This window comes from Pleurodeles waltl, chromosome 6, assembly GCF_031143425.1.
Source record: "Pleurodeles waltl isolate 20211129_DDA chromosome 6, aPleWal1.hap1.20221129, whole genome shotgun sequence".
In the NCBI taxonomy this organism is placed as follows: domain Eukaryota; kingdom Metazoa; phylum Chordata; class Amphibia; order Caudata; family Salamandridae; genus Pleurodeles; species Pleurodeles waltl.
In genome coordinates, this window is record NC_090445.1 from 1,328,742,975 (window position 1) to 1,328,761,066 (window position 18,092).

General features: G+C 44.9%; 1 protein-coding gene across 1 annotated transcript in view; it reads right to left on the bottom strand.

Annotated features, from left to right (window-relative positions):
• Positions 1 to 18,092, bottom strand: part of LOC138300838 (rap1 GTPase-GDP dissociation stimulator 1-like) — a 522,948-nt gene that overhangs the window by 94,305 nt on the left and 410,551 nt on the right. Inside the window, exon 6 of the mRNA XM_069240650.1 lies at positions 11,579 to 11,704. Coding sequence (XP_069096751.1) covers positions 11,579 to 11,704 — 126 coding nt within the window. The remainder of the gene's footprint in view (positions 1 to 11,578; positions 11,705 to 18,092) is intronic.

Genomic DNA, 18,092 nt, shown 5'->3' on the forward strand with positions numbered 1-18,092 from the left:
ATGTCAACCATAGAGCCCTCCTCTTGCAGTTCCCTAAACACCCTCCTTTAGCCCTCTGCCAAATCATACTCCAGTTCTCCAAGCTCTGATTGCAACTGTTGATGTATACCCCATACCTTGTACATATATTTCCCTCTGATGACAGCCATCAGTGCTTCCCAATCTGTGCCCCTGCTGTTCACTGTGTCCCAGTTATCCTCCATGTATTCTGCAATTTTCTCACACAGAGCTTGCTTGAACAGGTTTTCCAGTAAAGAGTCTGTCTGCATGCGCCAGCACCTCCCAACATTCATAGCCTGGTGTTCTCGCCACTAAATCATTAGAGGGGAGTGATCCGAGATAAATCTACCCACGTAGACTACCTTTAAATTTCTGCCCTCACACTTGCTGTGCCCAGAGCATAATCCAACCTGCTATAGGTATCATGCATGGCCGAGTAATAGGAATACTCTTGGTGTGTCGGGTAACGTTCTCGCCACACATCCCTGCAACCTAAATGATGCATAGTTTTAGTCAGTGAGCCCACCATTCCTATTTTGGTTGTGGGCCAGGGAGGTTGTCTGTCCATTTTGGGTCCAGCACGCAATTGAAATCCCCTACACATAGCAGGTGGTCCACCATATTATCCATCAGTAAGGATTGCATTTTGGGGGGAAAATCTTTATCATAAACATTGGGTACTTATGTATTGAGATATACTGCCTCTGTGGTTCCACCTCCAAGTAGATCATCTGGAATGGTACCCCTGGTGTCACACACACTGCTACCCCCAGGCATAGGAAGAGAAAGTGGATGTGTACAATTACCCTCTCCATTTTCTTTTTAGTTTTTCTGCTTCACCCTCTGTGAGTTGTGTCTCCTGAAGGCATGCAATGCTCACCCCAGTGCATTGTAATTATGAATGTACCCTATACTGTTTACATAGCTGCCTAGACCTCTGACATTCCATGATATAAACTTATTGTGTTGCACTATTCCAATGGTCAGTGTCCCTCAGCCCCCCCCATTGTGGAGGCATACTCTTCCCTCCTACATAAATGTGTCCATGCACTCATTTTTCAAGCAGGTGTGGCATGATCTGTACCAGAACAATATTGAAAACAAACACTACAAACCCCTCCTCCCCTTCTCACCCCCTACAACCTTACAATAACAATAACCATAACAAGTGTGATCGCTCACCATCGTGAGTACAAAAAACCCAAGTGAACCCTCCCTTTACCATACTGTGCTCCAACTGAACGTTCTCCTCTTTCTGCCTACAGTCTCCAATACTCGCACAGCAAAACTATACAACTTTCTCCAATGTGCAGAGGCAGGTAATGCCAGTGCTTTCCCCACCCTGTAAGGGCTAGAGGTCCAAGCCGGGTCTCGCCCCAGCTGCCCTATCTAATCCCTAGAGCGGTGCCCCAGCATGAGGCAATAAGTCCCAGCACATTTTATCATTCACATCTGTTGTCTAATAACATGTGCATCCACATCTCTTTACGTATGTTCATTTCCCCTCCCCATATTCTCATATACCATGACTGCAGTCAAAAAGATACTATCAAGAATATAGTGGCTTCATCAGCAAGTGCCTGAGATCGCTGGTCCAGATGGAGTTGGGACAGTGCTTTTCTCTCCTCTACTGCTGTCATTGATCAGATCACTTTCCTCCATCTGTACCTCTGCAATCCCACCATCCTCCTGGAGCTCAATCTGTAAAGCAGCAGCTGCCCCCGCCGTTGACTATCCTGTTGACATGCTACAATTAGCAGCTCTTCTTCTCACTCCCTGTGCTCTTGGGCCAGTTCAAAGAGATCCTCGTCCCCCCGTGGCACTTTGCCTCATTGTTCCAGCCATACCCAAACATCTTCCAGGCGGTCAAATAAATTGGTTCTTCCCTGTGCTACTACTTTTAGGCCGAAGCAGCAAAATTGCTTTGTTCTCTCCATATTGCAAAGGACTCAGCAACCCTACTAGACAGTCCATGTGTTTTCAGGGCCACTCACCATACCACCAGGGTCCCAAGAGGTCTTTTCATCTGAGCCACTGCCCCTCTTTACGGAGTTCAATGCAGCAATCTCTGAAGGAGTAAAGGAGTATGTTTGCTCCCAAGAGTGTACAATAATGCAATGGCATTCTCTTCAGCGAGTTTTCAGGCTCCTCCTCCAAGGAAGGGCCCAGAAGTCCCCAGATTGTTGTTTCCAGGTGGGAACAAGTTCCTACCCCTTTTTCTTCTATGGGAGCTCTGCTCCCAGCCTTCTCAGTCCTGGGCCTCTTCAGCTCCCACATGGCCTTTCACACCCTCGTGTTGCATGTTCCACAGACTGCTCTCCCACCTCCGGCCATCGCTGACTACTCCCTCTCTGCTCCGCACAATCCAACTGGGAGTGCACCACCCGCCACATCATGCTTGCTGCCGGGATCTACCCTGCCGCAGCCACAACCCTCCAGAACTAGGATTATTCCCCTGAGGAACTCCGCTCATCTCTCTTCTGGATCATGCCAGGACCTTCGCAGCTGTGTCGGGGCAGAGGCTGCCTCTCGGGCAGCCTCCGATAATGGCAGTGTCAGCTGTGCTGATTCCCAGCTGTGCAGACCCTCCGACCACAAGCACCCGCAGTATGCACACAACAAGCTTTCAGCCAGCCTCTCATCACCCGCTCACAGTTGCCACCTGGCCAGCAGCCAAGGTAAGGCCTGAAGCCGCTGCCTCGCCTCTCAGTATCTGCAACCTGAAAGCTGCAGCCACATCAGTCTTCGATATGGCCCGCCATCCACGCAGGGGCTCAAAACTTCAGAGGCAAAAATCGTTGTGATCTGTTGCAGAGTCCCCTGTTGGAGGAGATCAGGATGTAGTGCTCAGACACCAGGAGACCCATTTGTGTTGCATTTCAGCGCTCATGCTTGGAGGATTAATCAGGATATTTTCCTGGGGCAACAGAGCTCATGGTTAAAGCTTCAGAGAGGCCATCTTGCCAGTCCATGCCCGACCTCTCTGTTCTTAAACTGGTTGAGTGGCTTTATCCTCCGCACACCTCTCTAGCAGAACTTCTACTGAGGTTTCTGTTATGCTGACACTTTCTGATCATTTCCATTTCTTTCCCTATATTTCCTTAGGATTTCCCTTAAAGCCCAGTTAGGATATTTTTATTAAATTAGTTGTCAAATGATTAGACAAAAGGATAGTGAGTTGTATACTGACCCTCAGATTCTGTTTCTCATCTTTTGTATTGCTGCTACTGAGATTCTTGTATGCCTTTTGATTGTTCGATTTAATCTGATTGGACACCTGTGGTGATTCTGTACCTAAACAGCATGTCCGTGGACTCATATACATACATCTGGTCTTCAATTTGTTATAAACCTTTAAACTTAAATTTCTGATTCTGAGATTTAATGTGTGCCCAAATAGGTTACACTGTTAATCAACAAAAAGTGTTAATTTGGACTCCCTTTACCCCTCGGAACACCTAGAAAGGTCCATCGGAAGGAAAGAAATTAGAAAATGGTTAGAAGCTTTCTCACTTCTAGGTGTTTCCTAAATCCTATTTTGTGGCAGATTAGGTGAATCCACTTCCTTCTGAATTTATCATATGCATACAAAAGGGTAAAATATGTGCAAGGTTTTTGATAGTACCAAGAGGGCATAAAATGCAAATTGAATCCTCATCAGCATTATTGGATGGCTTGCACCTTTCAGTATAGGCTCTGATTTGAATAGTTTTGAAGCAAAATTTCGTATATTATTATTATTTTCACCAAATGGGGTTGGACAGTATTTAGATACTCCTGGAAGCTTGGCTTTGGCTTACCAATAATGAATTGTGTGGTCAGCCTACCTAATCTGGAATTTTGGTGGAAGGTGTTTAAGACATTCTCCCAATATATGTTTCAGTTGTTTTTTGAACGTGATGTTAGTGTTTGGGGATCACTCCAGTAAGAAAATAGACCAGCTTTGCCAAGTCAGGCCTCGATATGTTGCAACCAGGGGAAGGTTGTGGACCTATCAAGTTCCAATAATTCCTGGAGTCCCTCTGTATAACCTTTCAGTTCCTGCATTGCCCATAATCTTTTCCAATAAAGAACAGGTCTCAAAGTTGCTATATGCTCTATTTGTTTAATACTTAGGTCCTGCTGCATAGGTAATAATGGTGTAGGCATAGGGATGCCCAAAAGCCCTCTTATGAACTTTTTTAATTAACATAAGCTGGTTGGAACTGTCTATGCCCCAAAGGCCAGCCCCATTTGGGGCTGCTTGGGCCTTGTGTTCATAAAGCTCAAGAGCTAGAGTGATCATTTTAGATATAGATGCTTGATGTTTTTAATGATAGCCATTGAGCTGTGGAAGAGGACTGCATTTGCTTCATTTATATGCCAGAGTCAAGATAGCCTAGAGTCAAGTGTTACACCCAAAGAACTGAAATGTGTTACATGCTCTAGTTTTTGCTTCTGAACTGTAACATTTCTCGTAAAGGTCTTATGAAGTGTAATAGCTATGTCTTTAGCCCAGGTAGAGTTAATTTCTAGGCCCTTTGCAGCATAATATACATCAAAGTTAGCAAGTACCTTTTGGAGACCCTTTAATAACGGTGACACTAAAATGGTGTCATTTGCAAAAAGTAATGCTGGAATAGAGGCCCCACAGAGCTTTGGGAATCATGGCTACATTTCTTAAGATGATCAATGACATCATTAATGTAGAGTGAAAGCAGAGTGGATGCTAGCACACATCCGTGCCTCACTCCCCTTTTGATAGAGATGGATTCAGTAAGTTTGCCACACGGTCCCAATAGGACCTTGGCGTAGTTATTGTGGTGCAGCCTGGTTATCTGGGTTAGAAGGTCATCAGGTACACTTTGACTCTAATGTGGCCCAGAGAAGGCTTCTCATGACGAGGTCAAAGGCTGCCCCTAGGGCAACAAATGCAACATACTTGTGCCCACCCCTCAATTCAATATATTTCTACAGGATGCATAAGAGCCTAAAGACCTGGTCAATTGTAGTCATATTAGTTCTGAACCCTGATTGACAGACTGTCAAGGTGTTGTTTCATCCATCCACTTGTTCAGTTTATTCAAGACCTGCCTAGTGTATAGTTTTTGCTATGTGTCTGTGAGGCTGATTGGCCTATATTTGGCAGGTTCCTGTTTGCTTCCTTTTTTATAAATCAGAACTATGTCGGACCCTCTGCCTGCTGTGAGTCCTTACCTCCAGTTGGTGCCATTGGAAGCAGGCTTCAAGGTGCTCTGCCAGCCCAGCTGTGGTCTTAGTAGAGCAGATGCAACGTACTGCAGACCCTTGGCCCCTAAGAACAACTCCTGCATTACTCATCTTCTAAGCAGGACCTCGCATTGCAGCCCGCTGTTCCTCAGAACCAGCCCTGCGCGACCCATCCTTTACACAGGACCTTGCATTGCAGTCCCGAAGCTCCTCTGGACCATGCAATGATCTGCAACGGGGATTGTTCAGCTTGCCTAACTTGGTCCCTGTATCTGGCCTGGGCTCAATCACGGTCAGCCTGAACTTGTGACTTTGTGCAGGCTCAGCGCGACCAGATAACCACAGTTGGTGGTTTGTGCTTTTAAGTACTATTTCCACTCAACTCTTTACAACAAAATGCCACTGGTTTCACTGATTTGATTTTTTTTGTTTTGGTGTCAAATAATGTATTACATTTTCCTCTATTTTTCTAAATTGATATGGTATTTTTCTTGTGTTTTCACTTCATCACTGTGTGTGTGTGCTACATAAATACTTTACACATTGCCTCTAAGTTAAGCCTCACTGCTTTTATGCCAAGTTACCAGAGGGTTAAGCACAGATTAATTTGGAGTTTGCTTGTGTTTTACCCTTACAAGAATTGTGGTTGTTGCTTGAGTAGGACATCCCTCCCCCAAACAGTAACCCAATTTCCGACAACTGGGCACTATGGTGGTCATTCCGACCTAGGCGGGCGGCGGTTGCCGCCCGCCCGTCGGAATCCGCCTGAATACCGCCCCGCGGTCAATTGACCGCGAGGGGTATTCTGACTTTCCCGCTGGGCCGGCAGGCGATCTGATTCAGATCGCCCGCCGGCCCAGCGGGGAAAGCGCCTTCCACAAGGAAGCCGGCTCAGAATCGAGCCGGCGGAGTGGAAGGCGTGCGACGGGTGCAGCAGCACCCGTCGCGCTTTTCAGTGTCTGCATCGCAGACACTGAAAGGCCTAGTTGGGCCCTGTTAGGGGGCCCCTGCCGTGCCCATGCCATGGGCATGGGCACGGCAGGGGCCCCCAGGGGCCCCGCGACCCCCCCTACCGCCATCCTGTTCATGGCAGCTTTCCCGCCATGAACAGGATGGCGGTAGGGGGGGTCAGAATCCCCTCGGCGGCGCAGCGAGTTGCGCCGCCTTGGAGGATTCTAAGGGTCAGTGGAAAACCGGCAGGAGACCGCCGGTTTTCCCGTTCTGACCGCGGCCAAAGCGCCGCGGTCAGAATGACCAAGGGAGCACCGCCGGCCTGTCGGCGGTGCTCCCGCCCCCGTTGGCCCTGGCGGTAGGGAACCGCCAGGGTCAGAATGAGGGCCTATGTCTGTAATATGGCCCCTAGTGCCTAGTTTGAGTAATACCACCAGGTCATTGGTTCAGATGCCGAACAGTGACTAGTCAGATATTCATCATTTGGAAATGAGTAGGAAGGACTACATTGTAGTGATGCCTCACAGAACATTATGAAACTCCAAGGCTATGTTAGAACTTTTTTTTAAAGTAATTAATGTTGTTTTAACCAAGGTTTTAACATATTAATGTAGACTGAATCACAATTATTTCCGTGATGTGGGTCAGTCCACATCAAAAATGTTGACGCTATTGTGCTAATGACCACCATGGTGCGCCGTATTATAAATACGCGACAACCATGGTGTCCTATGTTGCTGGTAGGGAGGCACAGAAAAAGTGGCGCATCAGCTCTGATGCACCTCTTTTTCTTAAATATGGGCCTTAGTTTCCCTTCCCCACGCACTCCCCACCCTTCACTTCCTCCAATCCCACCCTGCACAGAGGCTGCAGCCTACACCACTTCACCACAGGGAATAAATGTATGCATTAAACCCCTTGGACCTGAGTGTTTCGGTAATCCTCCCTTTCATGGGGTTTAACTCGTAACTACGTGGTACTGTTGTAGTGTTACTGCCCAGTGAAATACATTTTGAGTGCGACTTTACCACTCTGCCAGTACCAAGCAGCTTGTCATTAGGCTCCTTGAGTCATATATGTATCAGTTTTGATCGGCTGAGGAGAAGGGCTTAGGAGACAGTGACAGCTAGGCCCTTCTTACTGTTGTTATAATCAAGCAAACCCTTCCAAATCAAGTTCTGTTTCCTCAGGTGCAGTGTTCCACAAAACTCCCCTTGTCCCTGGTGGTTTTCAGGGTTTATATGAACCCCTTCAACAGCTGCCAGATTTCCAGAGTGTAGGTTCACGAACATGTTGGTGCTACCCAATAGATGCTTCTATTCAGTGCTTTCATTGAGCTGGACTATGAAAAGTTTAAATCCGATAATGGAAAAAATCAGAACAAATTACTTGCCCTGCACACTGAGAAGAGAAAACTAATATTGTTTTGATCTTGGCTTAACTGGAGACTGGAGAATAGCAGCTGGGGTCCCGCTGAGTTCAGGTAGCTAAAAAGATAGGGATTAAAGGCGCCTGATGCAGTGTTCCCTGTGTGTCCAGCAGTTTTCAGTCAACAATTAAAATGTCTAGCTAATTCTGGTGATTAATGTTCCTACTGGAGAGAGATCGGAGTTTTTTCTAACAGCAGTGTTGACTCTTCCTAACGTAGCACATAAAGTTAATTTGCCTTATGCAAAAAGCTTGTTGAATACATATCATAGAACTCTTTTTTATGTGGATAGCTGAGTTGGTTGCTGCTTTTGTCACAGAGATCGTTTTGTTACTAGCAGTTCATAAGTTACCACCCTAATACAGCACGGTATGAACTCTCATCAAAGAGCTGCATAGAAACTGCATGGTTTAGGTTAGAATGTGTTTCCCTGTGTATTTCATTAGCCTAATGTTGCTAAAAAGGTTTTGTTTGAGTAGAAATACATTCTTATTAGTAAAGCCAACCACTGTGGCACATTTTAAATCCTGTGTCTGTGGTTCTCCAGATCATTCACTCCTAAAATATACTGCTTACTGGAGTGGATGGCGTGACTCCTACACCTTGCATTCCTCATTGTTTTATGTAACATTTCCTATAAGCTGATTTATTACACACGTATGAATCATTCAACCTGGTGGTACAAGCACTAAAGCCAGCCCCAATAGTCAAAACCATTGCTGGTGTACAGATTCAATACTCAAATAAAAAGCACCAGTGGATGGGAATGAACCTGTGTAAAGGTAAACAAGCATTTGCAATGCAATGGGTCTCACATTTGCTCGAGTTAGAGCTATTAGCAGGTTATATGTTGAAACAACGAGTGCTTCAACCACCCATGCCTCAACAACGAGGTCGGAACAACTAATGCCTTTACCATGAATGCCTTAACAACGATTTGTCGTTGTAAAGGCATTCCTGGTAAAGGCATTAGTGATCAGCATGCACGGTTCCAGCATGCGTCCCCCCTGTTCCCCCACCCCTAAAAATTACCACGACCCCCCCACCCCCACAACCACCCCAACCCCCACCCACAAATTTATCACAACTCCAACCCCCTCCCCTAAAACCTAAAGCACCCCAATCCCCAACTCACCTCTAAAACCTAAACCCTGACCCCCCTCCCTGCCCCTAAACCCTAATCACCCTGAGCCCCCACCCCAAAAACTAAAAATACCCCGAACCCCCACCCCATCCCCTAAAACCTAAAGCACCCCAACCCACCCCTAAAAACTAAGGGGCATATTTATACTCTGTTTGCGCAGAATGTGCGTAAAAAATTTTGACGCACAATTGGCGCAAACCCTGCCCCATATTTATACTTTGACGTCCGACCCCGCGGGCGTAAAAATTCCACCATGTGTGTAATTTTTTGGAAGGGGGAACCAGCCTTGCGTTAATTATATGTAAGGTAGGCGTTCCCTTCCAAAAAATGACTTTAAGGCCTGTGCCCCTTATTTATACTCTGACGTCATTTTAACGCACAGGAGGGGGCAGGCCTTAAAAAACGGCGCACAGCCTGATGGGCGCCGTTTTTTAACGCCTGGGTCAGGGCAGGCGTTAAGGGACCTGTGGGCTCAGAAGGAGCCCAAAGGTGCCCTCCCCTGCCCCCAGGGACACCCCCTGCCACCCTTGCCAACCCCAGGAGGACCCCCAAGGATGGAGGGATCCATCCCAGGGAAGTTGAGGTAAGTTGAGGTAAGTATTTTTTTTCGTTTTTTTTAAGTGTCATAGGGGGGGCAGATTTGGGCCCCCCTACATGCCACTATGCCCAATGGCCATGCCCAGGGTACAAAAGTCCCCTGGGCATGGCCATTGGGCAAGGGGGCATGACTCCTGTCTTTGCTATGACAGGAGTCATGTCAATGGAGGTTGGGCGTAAAAAAAAATGGCGCAAATCCGGTTTGTGGCCTGAATTTTGCCTCAGACCTGACTTGCCCCGTTTTTTGACGCACAACCCCCATTTTCCCATACGCCGGCGCTGCCTGGTGTGAGTCATTTTTTTTGACGCACACCAGTCCGCAGCGCCGGCTAACGTAATTCCATTAATAAGGCGCCCGCATGGCGTGTTGTAATGGCGTTAGCCGGCGGTAAAATCTTTGACGCACAACTGCGTTGGCGCAGTTGTGCGTCAAAAAGTATAAATATGGACCTAAAGCTTGACCCCCCTCCCCTGCCCCGAAACTCTAATCACCCCGAGCCCCCCACCCCCAAAAAACAGCCCCAGTCCAACTTACCTCCTCCTTGACCGCGTCGACTCCCTTCTTCTGTGCCTTAGCCACGCATGTACGTAGTTCGCACATGCATGGTTAAGGCCCTAAAACACTTTCGTTTTCCACGACTTCGTGGTTCAGGACTCGTTGTTCTGGGTGTTTCCCCTATTAGCATTGTAAATTCCTAAATGGACTTTTCTTGCCACATAAATTGAAAATGAAAAGTAAAACAGTTAACATAAGCGAGCCGATTCAAAGCGCCACGGCCATCATGAGCAGGAGCGCGAAGGAGAGACACAAAAAGGAAAAAGAAGTTTGCTTGCAGTCAAACGTGTCTGCAATTGTGTGATTATCCATGTAACAGAGTAGGGCCCTCATTGTGAGTCTGGCAGCCATTGGACATCCAGACTCACGGCTGCCAGATTACGACTTTGGCAAAGTCAAACTGCTGAAACGCCACCCATACTGCCAGGGCGGTCGGACTGCCGGGCCAGAAGTGAGCACCTCTGGCCCAGCGGTATCAGTAATACTGCCATCTGTATTACGACTCAGCGGACCGCCAGCATTTTCATGGCAGTCGCACCACCACAAAAATGCTGGCAGTCATGCACCCGGCGACATAAATCTCCATTTCTGTCACTGGCAGACAGCCCCCACACGACTACACGCCTACATTCACGCACCCCTACTCACCCATGTATTTGCTAACATACACCCATACACGGACACCCAAACACGCAGTCAGATATGCCCATTCACTCGCACACACGAACACACCCATTCATTCTCACACACGCACTCAGACACATACACTCATATGCACGCACTCAAACAGACACTTACACTCACATGCATGCACTCAGATACATACACTTGCATGAATGCATTCAAACTGACACATACACTCTCATGCACACATTCATACTTACATCACCTTCCACCCTCCGCTTTCACACAAACATACAAGCACTCACACACACACACACACACACAACACCACGCTCCCCCCTCGGCAAACACGCACTCACACTGAAACACAAACACCCCCTCATTCATACACACACCCAGACACCACACACATTCAGACAACACCCATCCACCCTCCTACCTCCCCTCTTTCAGAGGATCAACTTACCTACTTTGGCGAGGTGGCCATCCAGGAGGGGATGGGTCCATGCACATTCCACCGCAGGCACCATTGTGCCGTGCAGGGAACTGCTATGCCAGATTATGGATCGTAATATGGCGAGAGGTGTCTTGTAGGCATGGCAGTGCCAGCGGTTGAAACCGCCTCTATTACAACATTGGCAAGGCCGACGGTGTTGGATTTCCTCCTAAAATTGGGCGGAAATTGGCACGACGTCCTAATATGGCGGTCTTTTGGCTCCCACGGCTTCGGAGGTCTTTCGAAAAGACCGCTGAAGCCGTAATGAGCACCTATGTGTCCAAGGCGGTAAAAAAAAGATCCAAGGAGGGACAAACGTAAAGCATTTACAAATGATAACAAAGGATTTTTGAAAGGCAAGCCCATGAAAGAGTGATAGTGATGGGTGTGCGGTGGGCGTGGTTAAAAGCCCACAGATAAATTACAACAGGTCAAAGTGCCTCTGCTCTCGAACTAAAAACTGATGAAAAGCACCAACCTACATTGAATTGTTACACTATCCAACCATTAGGTCTTCATAATGCATGTGGGTCTTCCCACACACAGACATATGAAACACTTAAGACACTTTACCATTCTCTGCCAACATCTGAAGCACCTCGATGATGGTTTCTAGCCGCTCGTGGCTCCCCGCTCTCTTCAGCTGCTTTACCAGCTGCTCACACACCTTGGTCCTGCTTAGAGCCTCCTTCGCTGTCTCTGCATGATAAAAGTAATGGCTATGAATTTAGGATTATCAAAATTGGGAATAGCACAGTGCATAACCAATTTCCCTTTCTTGATCAGAGGTAAGTAAAGTATAATGCATAATGTTGTCATCTTTTTTTTACACTTTTTGGTATTTGGTTGCATTGGAAAACAGACTAAAAGATACATATGTGTTCTTCAGTTCTCTCCTTCAGATAATTTTGGTCCAGATCATGAGTCATCTAGACTCATTACAGGAGCCTGAGAACTCCCACTGAATCATGATCAGATTCTTCGGGACCACCATTGAGTAATTACTGGGACCCTAATCGAAGCACTTTTCATAACGTGAAACACAAAACAATACCAAAAGTATAGAAAAGCAAGTATTCATCAAACAAATATACAAATGATGAAATATTTTATTTAATTCGCATTATAAAAATATCCAATTTTTTATTTTAATGAGAAGGTTGGAGCTTTTCCAAATTCAACTGTGGCAGGGTCTCCTGATTGAGGTTATGTGCCCATCATCTATTCTTGTCATTTATACCATATTCTGTTTTATGCAATTGCACTGTTCCCATGAATCAATCTTAGGATACTAACTTAATTTTTAGCCTCCAGTTTGAAGGTCCTTCATATTTATATAATTTTAAAATTTTCAGTGCTACATTTTGATTCTTTATTTATACACACTTTATTTATTTGTTATTAATATTTAATTTTCTAGGCAGTCACGGATCCCATGAATAGGCGTGGATGACCACAAGGTGTCCAGGTAATTTTTAAATATTCAGTTCTTCATTTTGCTTATCTATTTATACATACTTTATTCATTTGTGAATATTATTTAATTTTCTAGGCAGTCACTGACCCCTTAAATAGACATCAAGGACCACTAGGGGTCCCCGGACCACATGTTAAGAACAACTGATCTAGAGAATTAGGCGCTAGTTATCTCACCTGATAAAATACAACTCCCCAGGGGTTGGAATGTATCAGAAGTGATTAAGCAAGTCTGTAACCTTATGCACCATCTTGGGTGACGTTCTGGTGGTGCTCATTGCTTGTGTTGTGTTAAGTGGTAAATTACTTGTGGGGATGGACCTTTTTGCAGGGTTATCCATCCACGTATTTTATGCCCTCTGTCTAAAATGTATTGGTGATTGACTTCTCCATGATTGGAATATTTGATTTACTAGTAAGTCCCTAGTACAGTGCACCGTGTGTACCCAGGGCCCGTAAGTCAAATGCTACTAGTGGACCTGCAGCACTGATTGTGCCACCCACATGAGTAACATGTCTGAGGCCTGCCATTGCAGTACCTGTATGTGCAGTTTCAAACTGCCATGTCGACCTGGCAAGTGCACCACTTGCCAGGTCCACATCTTCCCTTTTACTGTATGTAAGTCACCCCTAAAGTAGGCCCAACACAGCCACAAGGCAAGGGTGCTGCGTATTTATAAGATAGGACATGTACTGATAAGATGGAGATTTCCTAGATTTTTACTGTATTGTAATTGCATTTATATAGCGCTTGTTACCCTTGACAAGGCGTCAAAGTGCTTTTCGGTGAGTAGCATGCTACTCCAGAACCCAAAAGGATTAGTTGTGAATTAGTATAGGGAAACATGAGTACTGTATTAGCATAGGGAGGTATGAGTTAATTTGAGCGGAGGATATGTAAGTCTGTTAGTTGGATTGCATAGAATAATGGAGGGGTAGAGGAGGGAAGAATCCAGACGTGTTAGTTGGGAGATCAAAGTAGTAAGATGAGGTTTGGGGTGAGTAAAGGAGAGGTGGAGGATAGAAGAGTCTGTAGCAAGGGATCAGGGAGATCATAGTAGTTAAATGGGGGCTGGGATGAGTCAAAAGAGAGATAAATGAGGGAGGATTTAGTAGGGTTGTTTGGGAGATCATAGTTATAAACTGAGGTTTGGTGTGATCCACGAGGGGCAGAGGAGGGGAGAGTCTGGGAAGGGTTATATTGGAGATCACAGTATTAGAATTGGCTTGGGATGAGTCAGAGTGGAGATGGAGGATAGATAGGGTGATGGTCAGACAGAGTAAAGCTTTCGAGAGAGTAAAATGTTTTTTGTCTTTCACAGTAGGATTAGAGTAGTAAATGTATAGATGCATGATTATATAATCAGGGAAGAGATGTAAAGTTGTATTGTATAAAACAGGCTTTCAAGGGTTACAGTATTTGAATTTAATTAATTTGTGTACTTTTATAACATTATTTTATCTTCCCTCAATAGTTCAGTAGTGAAATGCTTGTAGATAAATACTTAAGGTATTATTTACCTATTGTGATAAATAATAAATCCTTGAAGTCAGAAATTAAAGATTGAATGGTATAGATACAGCACTCACAAGTGTGCACTAGCATGGCCTTTCTTTAATCCAGAGGCAATCCTTTTGTCAGCCTGATTCTAGAGAATGCTAACATCCTTCATAAAAGTGTTGACCACCAGGCTAGCAACCAAAGAGTCCACAGCAACAGACTTACCCATACAGTCAAATGGGCATGAAGTTCGGCACACTGATATTAGCAGGGTCCTGATTTTTTCAGGCTCCTTTTCTTGCATAATTATATCTTAGACATGCTGATGAATGAGTAACTGTGGAGAAAGTGTACACTGAAGTGGTCTCAGAGGCTCTGATGCAGTGGAAGGCAACTCCTCCAGAGGATATTCCATATTATGACATACTGCGTTCAAAATCTCTAGAAATAATAGCTTTTCAATACATCTTATACCCGATCTTATAGAGGAATTTCCATCTACTCTTTCCTAGAAACAGGACCAGAAAATGTGATATCATATTGCATCTGAATTCACATTTAGAGGAGATTTAACCCTATGTTTTCCAATAATTCTCGATACTGGTTTCAAAGTCATCTGAGAATAGTAACAGGTCCTTTAGTGATTTTTCTATGGGGCAAGGAGAACTATAATAGAGAACCTTAATACAATGATAATCTGCTTGGCATGAATCCACATAATGTCAATGCAACTTGGTTTTCCGCCAAAATGTAACCAGACTTCAAAAGAACGTCTTCTTTATTAAAAGAAGCATGTGCATATAATCTGAAAATGCTTGCATGCACAGAACAACCAGCCAGTCTACGTGCATACGCAAGAATTCCTCTTTGAATCATATGCATACGTTCAAGTGTTGTATCTGCAACTGTACCCATCTGTGTGAACTCGCTTCACATGAGTGGAAGACACACGTTCTCATCTAACAGTGTGTTTTCTACCATATATTTAAAAAACACAGCTTAATGTGTACTCTGTATAGGAGAGAGTATCCAGGATCGTCTGCCACTACACCAACATCAGTGTTACTCAATCAACACAAAAGACAGCCAGCTCCTCTGGTGAGGTGAAAACATCCTCCCATTCCTAAACAGGGGCCACACAGTCCTCTTCATTGCACCTGGCACAGAAGAGCCCCCATGTGACATCCCTTTTAAGTGTCATTTCCCATTGAGAGCAGATAGAGATGTGGAGTTTGGGGTTTCTGAACTCACAATTCGAAAATACGTAGTTTGGTGAAGTTGGCTTTTGAATTGTAAGTTTGAAAGTGCCACTTTTAGAAAGTGGGCATTTTCTTGCTTAACCATTCTTTGACTCTTCCTGTTTGCAGAATACACATCTGGGTCAGGATGACAGGTGGGCTGTTCACTGTAGACAGTCACACAAAGGAAGCTGAGTAGTGTCCTGCATATCTTGATAACCTATCGCCAGGCGGTTGGGTTTTCCTGAGCTAGAGTGGTGGGAGGATCTGATACTTGCCCCTGAATAGGGTTGTGCTTATCCTCACACAAAGCAGTCTCCAAACACCTGGAGTGTATCTGCGGCCAGGGCAGGAAAGGCAGGGTCTTTTGCACTACAGAGACTTCTCTTTGAAATTTTTCTACTTCAAAGACAGAAATGGGTATAAATACTGGACCTCTGATACACCAGAGTTGGAATCCTTCTGGACCGAGGAACTTCTGGCAGGAAGAAGAGCCGGATGCTGTAGGAGGGACTGCCACTCTGCGTGTTGCTTTGTTGTGCTGGCCTGCTGTTTGCTGCTTCTGTCCTGGGAGTGAAAGGACTCGACTTGGCTTTCTATATCCTGCTTCCAAAGGTTCTTGAAGGGCTTGGACTGAGCCTGCCTCCTGTTAGGAAGTCTCAAGGCCTTCAAAGACTTCATCTGCCATTGCCTGGGCTCTTCTGCTGAGAATCCTAACTTGCCATGTGGTGCCAACTCCAGTCCCTAGGCCATCGGAAGTGCAAGCTGGAGATCTGCAGGAGAAAATCCATGCATCAACGCACCACACAGGAAGAATTGACAGAGTGCCTGTCTAGGGCCTGAATAATTGACGCAGTGCCTGCCGTGTGGCTGGCAAATCGACTCAGCACCTGTCTTGTGGCTTCAGTATCGACACAGCCCCTTTTCACTAAGGTCTCATCAACATAGAGCATCTGGATTTTCTCACATCGTCACTGGGCGCCAACATTTCATCAACCCTGCACCGCAGTAATGAGCCAATGCCGCATGTCTGGAAATCTTCTCATTGCCTTTCCTGCAAGGAAAGAATCAACACATCACCTCCCCTTCCAGTAAGGAACCTATGCATCATCTCACCTGCAATAAAAAAATCGATGCTTCACCTTCCCCACGCAGTAAGGAACCAATGCATTGCTTTGCTTTTCCATTGCCTCACCTCCCTAGTAGCCTGCATTGTCTTTTTTTTACGCATACCTAGTACTTTTTGATAAAGAGATACATCCATTGATTCCTGTGGATTAAGAATTGCTTAAACTTTTAAACAGAGATATTTTTCTAAACTGGTGTGGAGTACTTTTGTAGTGTTTTCACTGCATTACTGTGTGTGTGTAAATACTTTACACATTGAATCTGTGATGAGCCAGGCTACTCGTGCCAAACTACCAACGGGAGCAGCAGGGGTTATCTAAGCTCTGTTCCCCATTACCCTGTCTAGAGTGAGGGTCCCTACTTGGACATGGTGCAAACTACTGCCAACTAGAAACCCCATTTCTAACAGTTACTCTCCAAACCCTCTGTTGACTCAAATCCACCTGTCACCTGTATATGCAATAAGGTTGTTCACTGTAAAAAGTGGAATTAGGGTACGCTGCAGTAGATTATCTAACTGTTTCAGAGTGGTTTTATGTGTAGTAAACATTGCTGACTGCTGATGGTGGCACAAGCATTCATATTTGGGTACCAGGACTTATTTTTCATCTGGGACTTTGATTCGGATCAAGAAAGAAAAAGATACAAAAGGCAAATAGAAAGAGGAAGAGGTAAATAGGGAGACAGTGACAACGAGAGAAAGCAAGGATGACAATGAACTTACAAAAAGGAGAAGGATGGTGGGAAAAAGGTCAAAACTGGAATTAAAACTAGACAGCTCTGGTTTTCAGTAACCTCACCATTCAACAGTACAGGTGGTAGGCTCCTAAGACAATATTTTCATTGCATACACTTAATTTTTGTACAGATGTTGCACTGGCTAAGAACTAGGAGCTGAATAAAGGGGAAGTTGTTACATGATGCAAAGTACTTAGATGGGGATTTCCCAGTGTATGTGATTCCACTGAGCATGTAATTATTTAAAAAATCCCAGCAAGCTAGACAGTATAACCAGAAATGAATGACTTGCTCTGTGCTTATCCTGTGTATTATTTTGTAATCTCAATTCATATATAACCTTTCAGTCCCTCATTAACACTAATATAAAAGCACATAGCAGCCAGGCAGCCAATTTTAGTTGAAAAGTCTCCAAAGTAAATCCCTTACCACTTGACTCTCTTACACTCACGTAAGACAGAACCTATTTGTCTCATGTCCATCGCCATTTACTGTACCAGTCACCAATAATAATCCAACCATCATCAACTGGTCAGGCATGGAGTACCTGGAGAGATCTGCTGCCTACCTCTGGCCAATAGAGAAACACTTTCTTGGTCCTTCATCATAGAGAAACAAGAAGCATGGTATATTCGTTGAGTCAATTAGAGGAAAAACACACAGGCTAAAAATGTTGAGCAAGGAAAAATGTAGCACTCCCTCTCTTTGCCATGCAAGAACATAGGTCCCTTCATTCCTGTGACTGGACTTCAACACATACTTTTAATAGCAGCTAAATAAAGCTTGCCTCTGAAATGTTTTATTTTGTGTTTTAAAGTTTTTGTTGAAATATTTGAAAGTATGAAATATATTCTTCTTGACAATGAGCAAAACATGGTTAACACTTTATTAAAAAGCACTACTATTACTAAACCATATATTAGTAATGAGATAACTATGTTAATGATAGATAGTAGAATGGAAAATGCAGATACGAATAGAGTAAATAAATAAGTAGTAACAAACT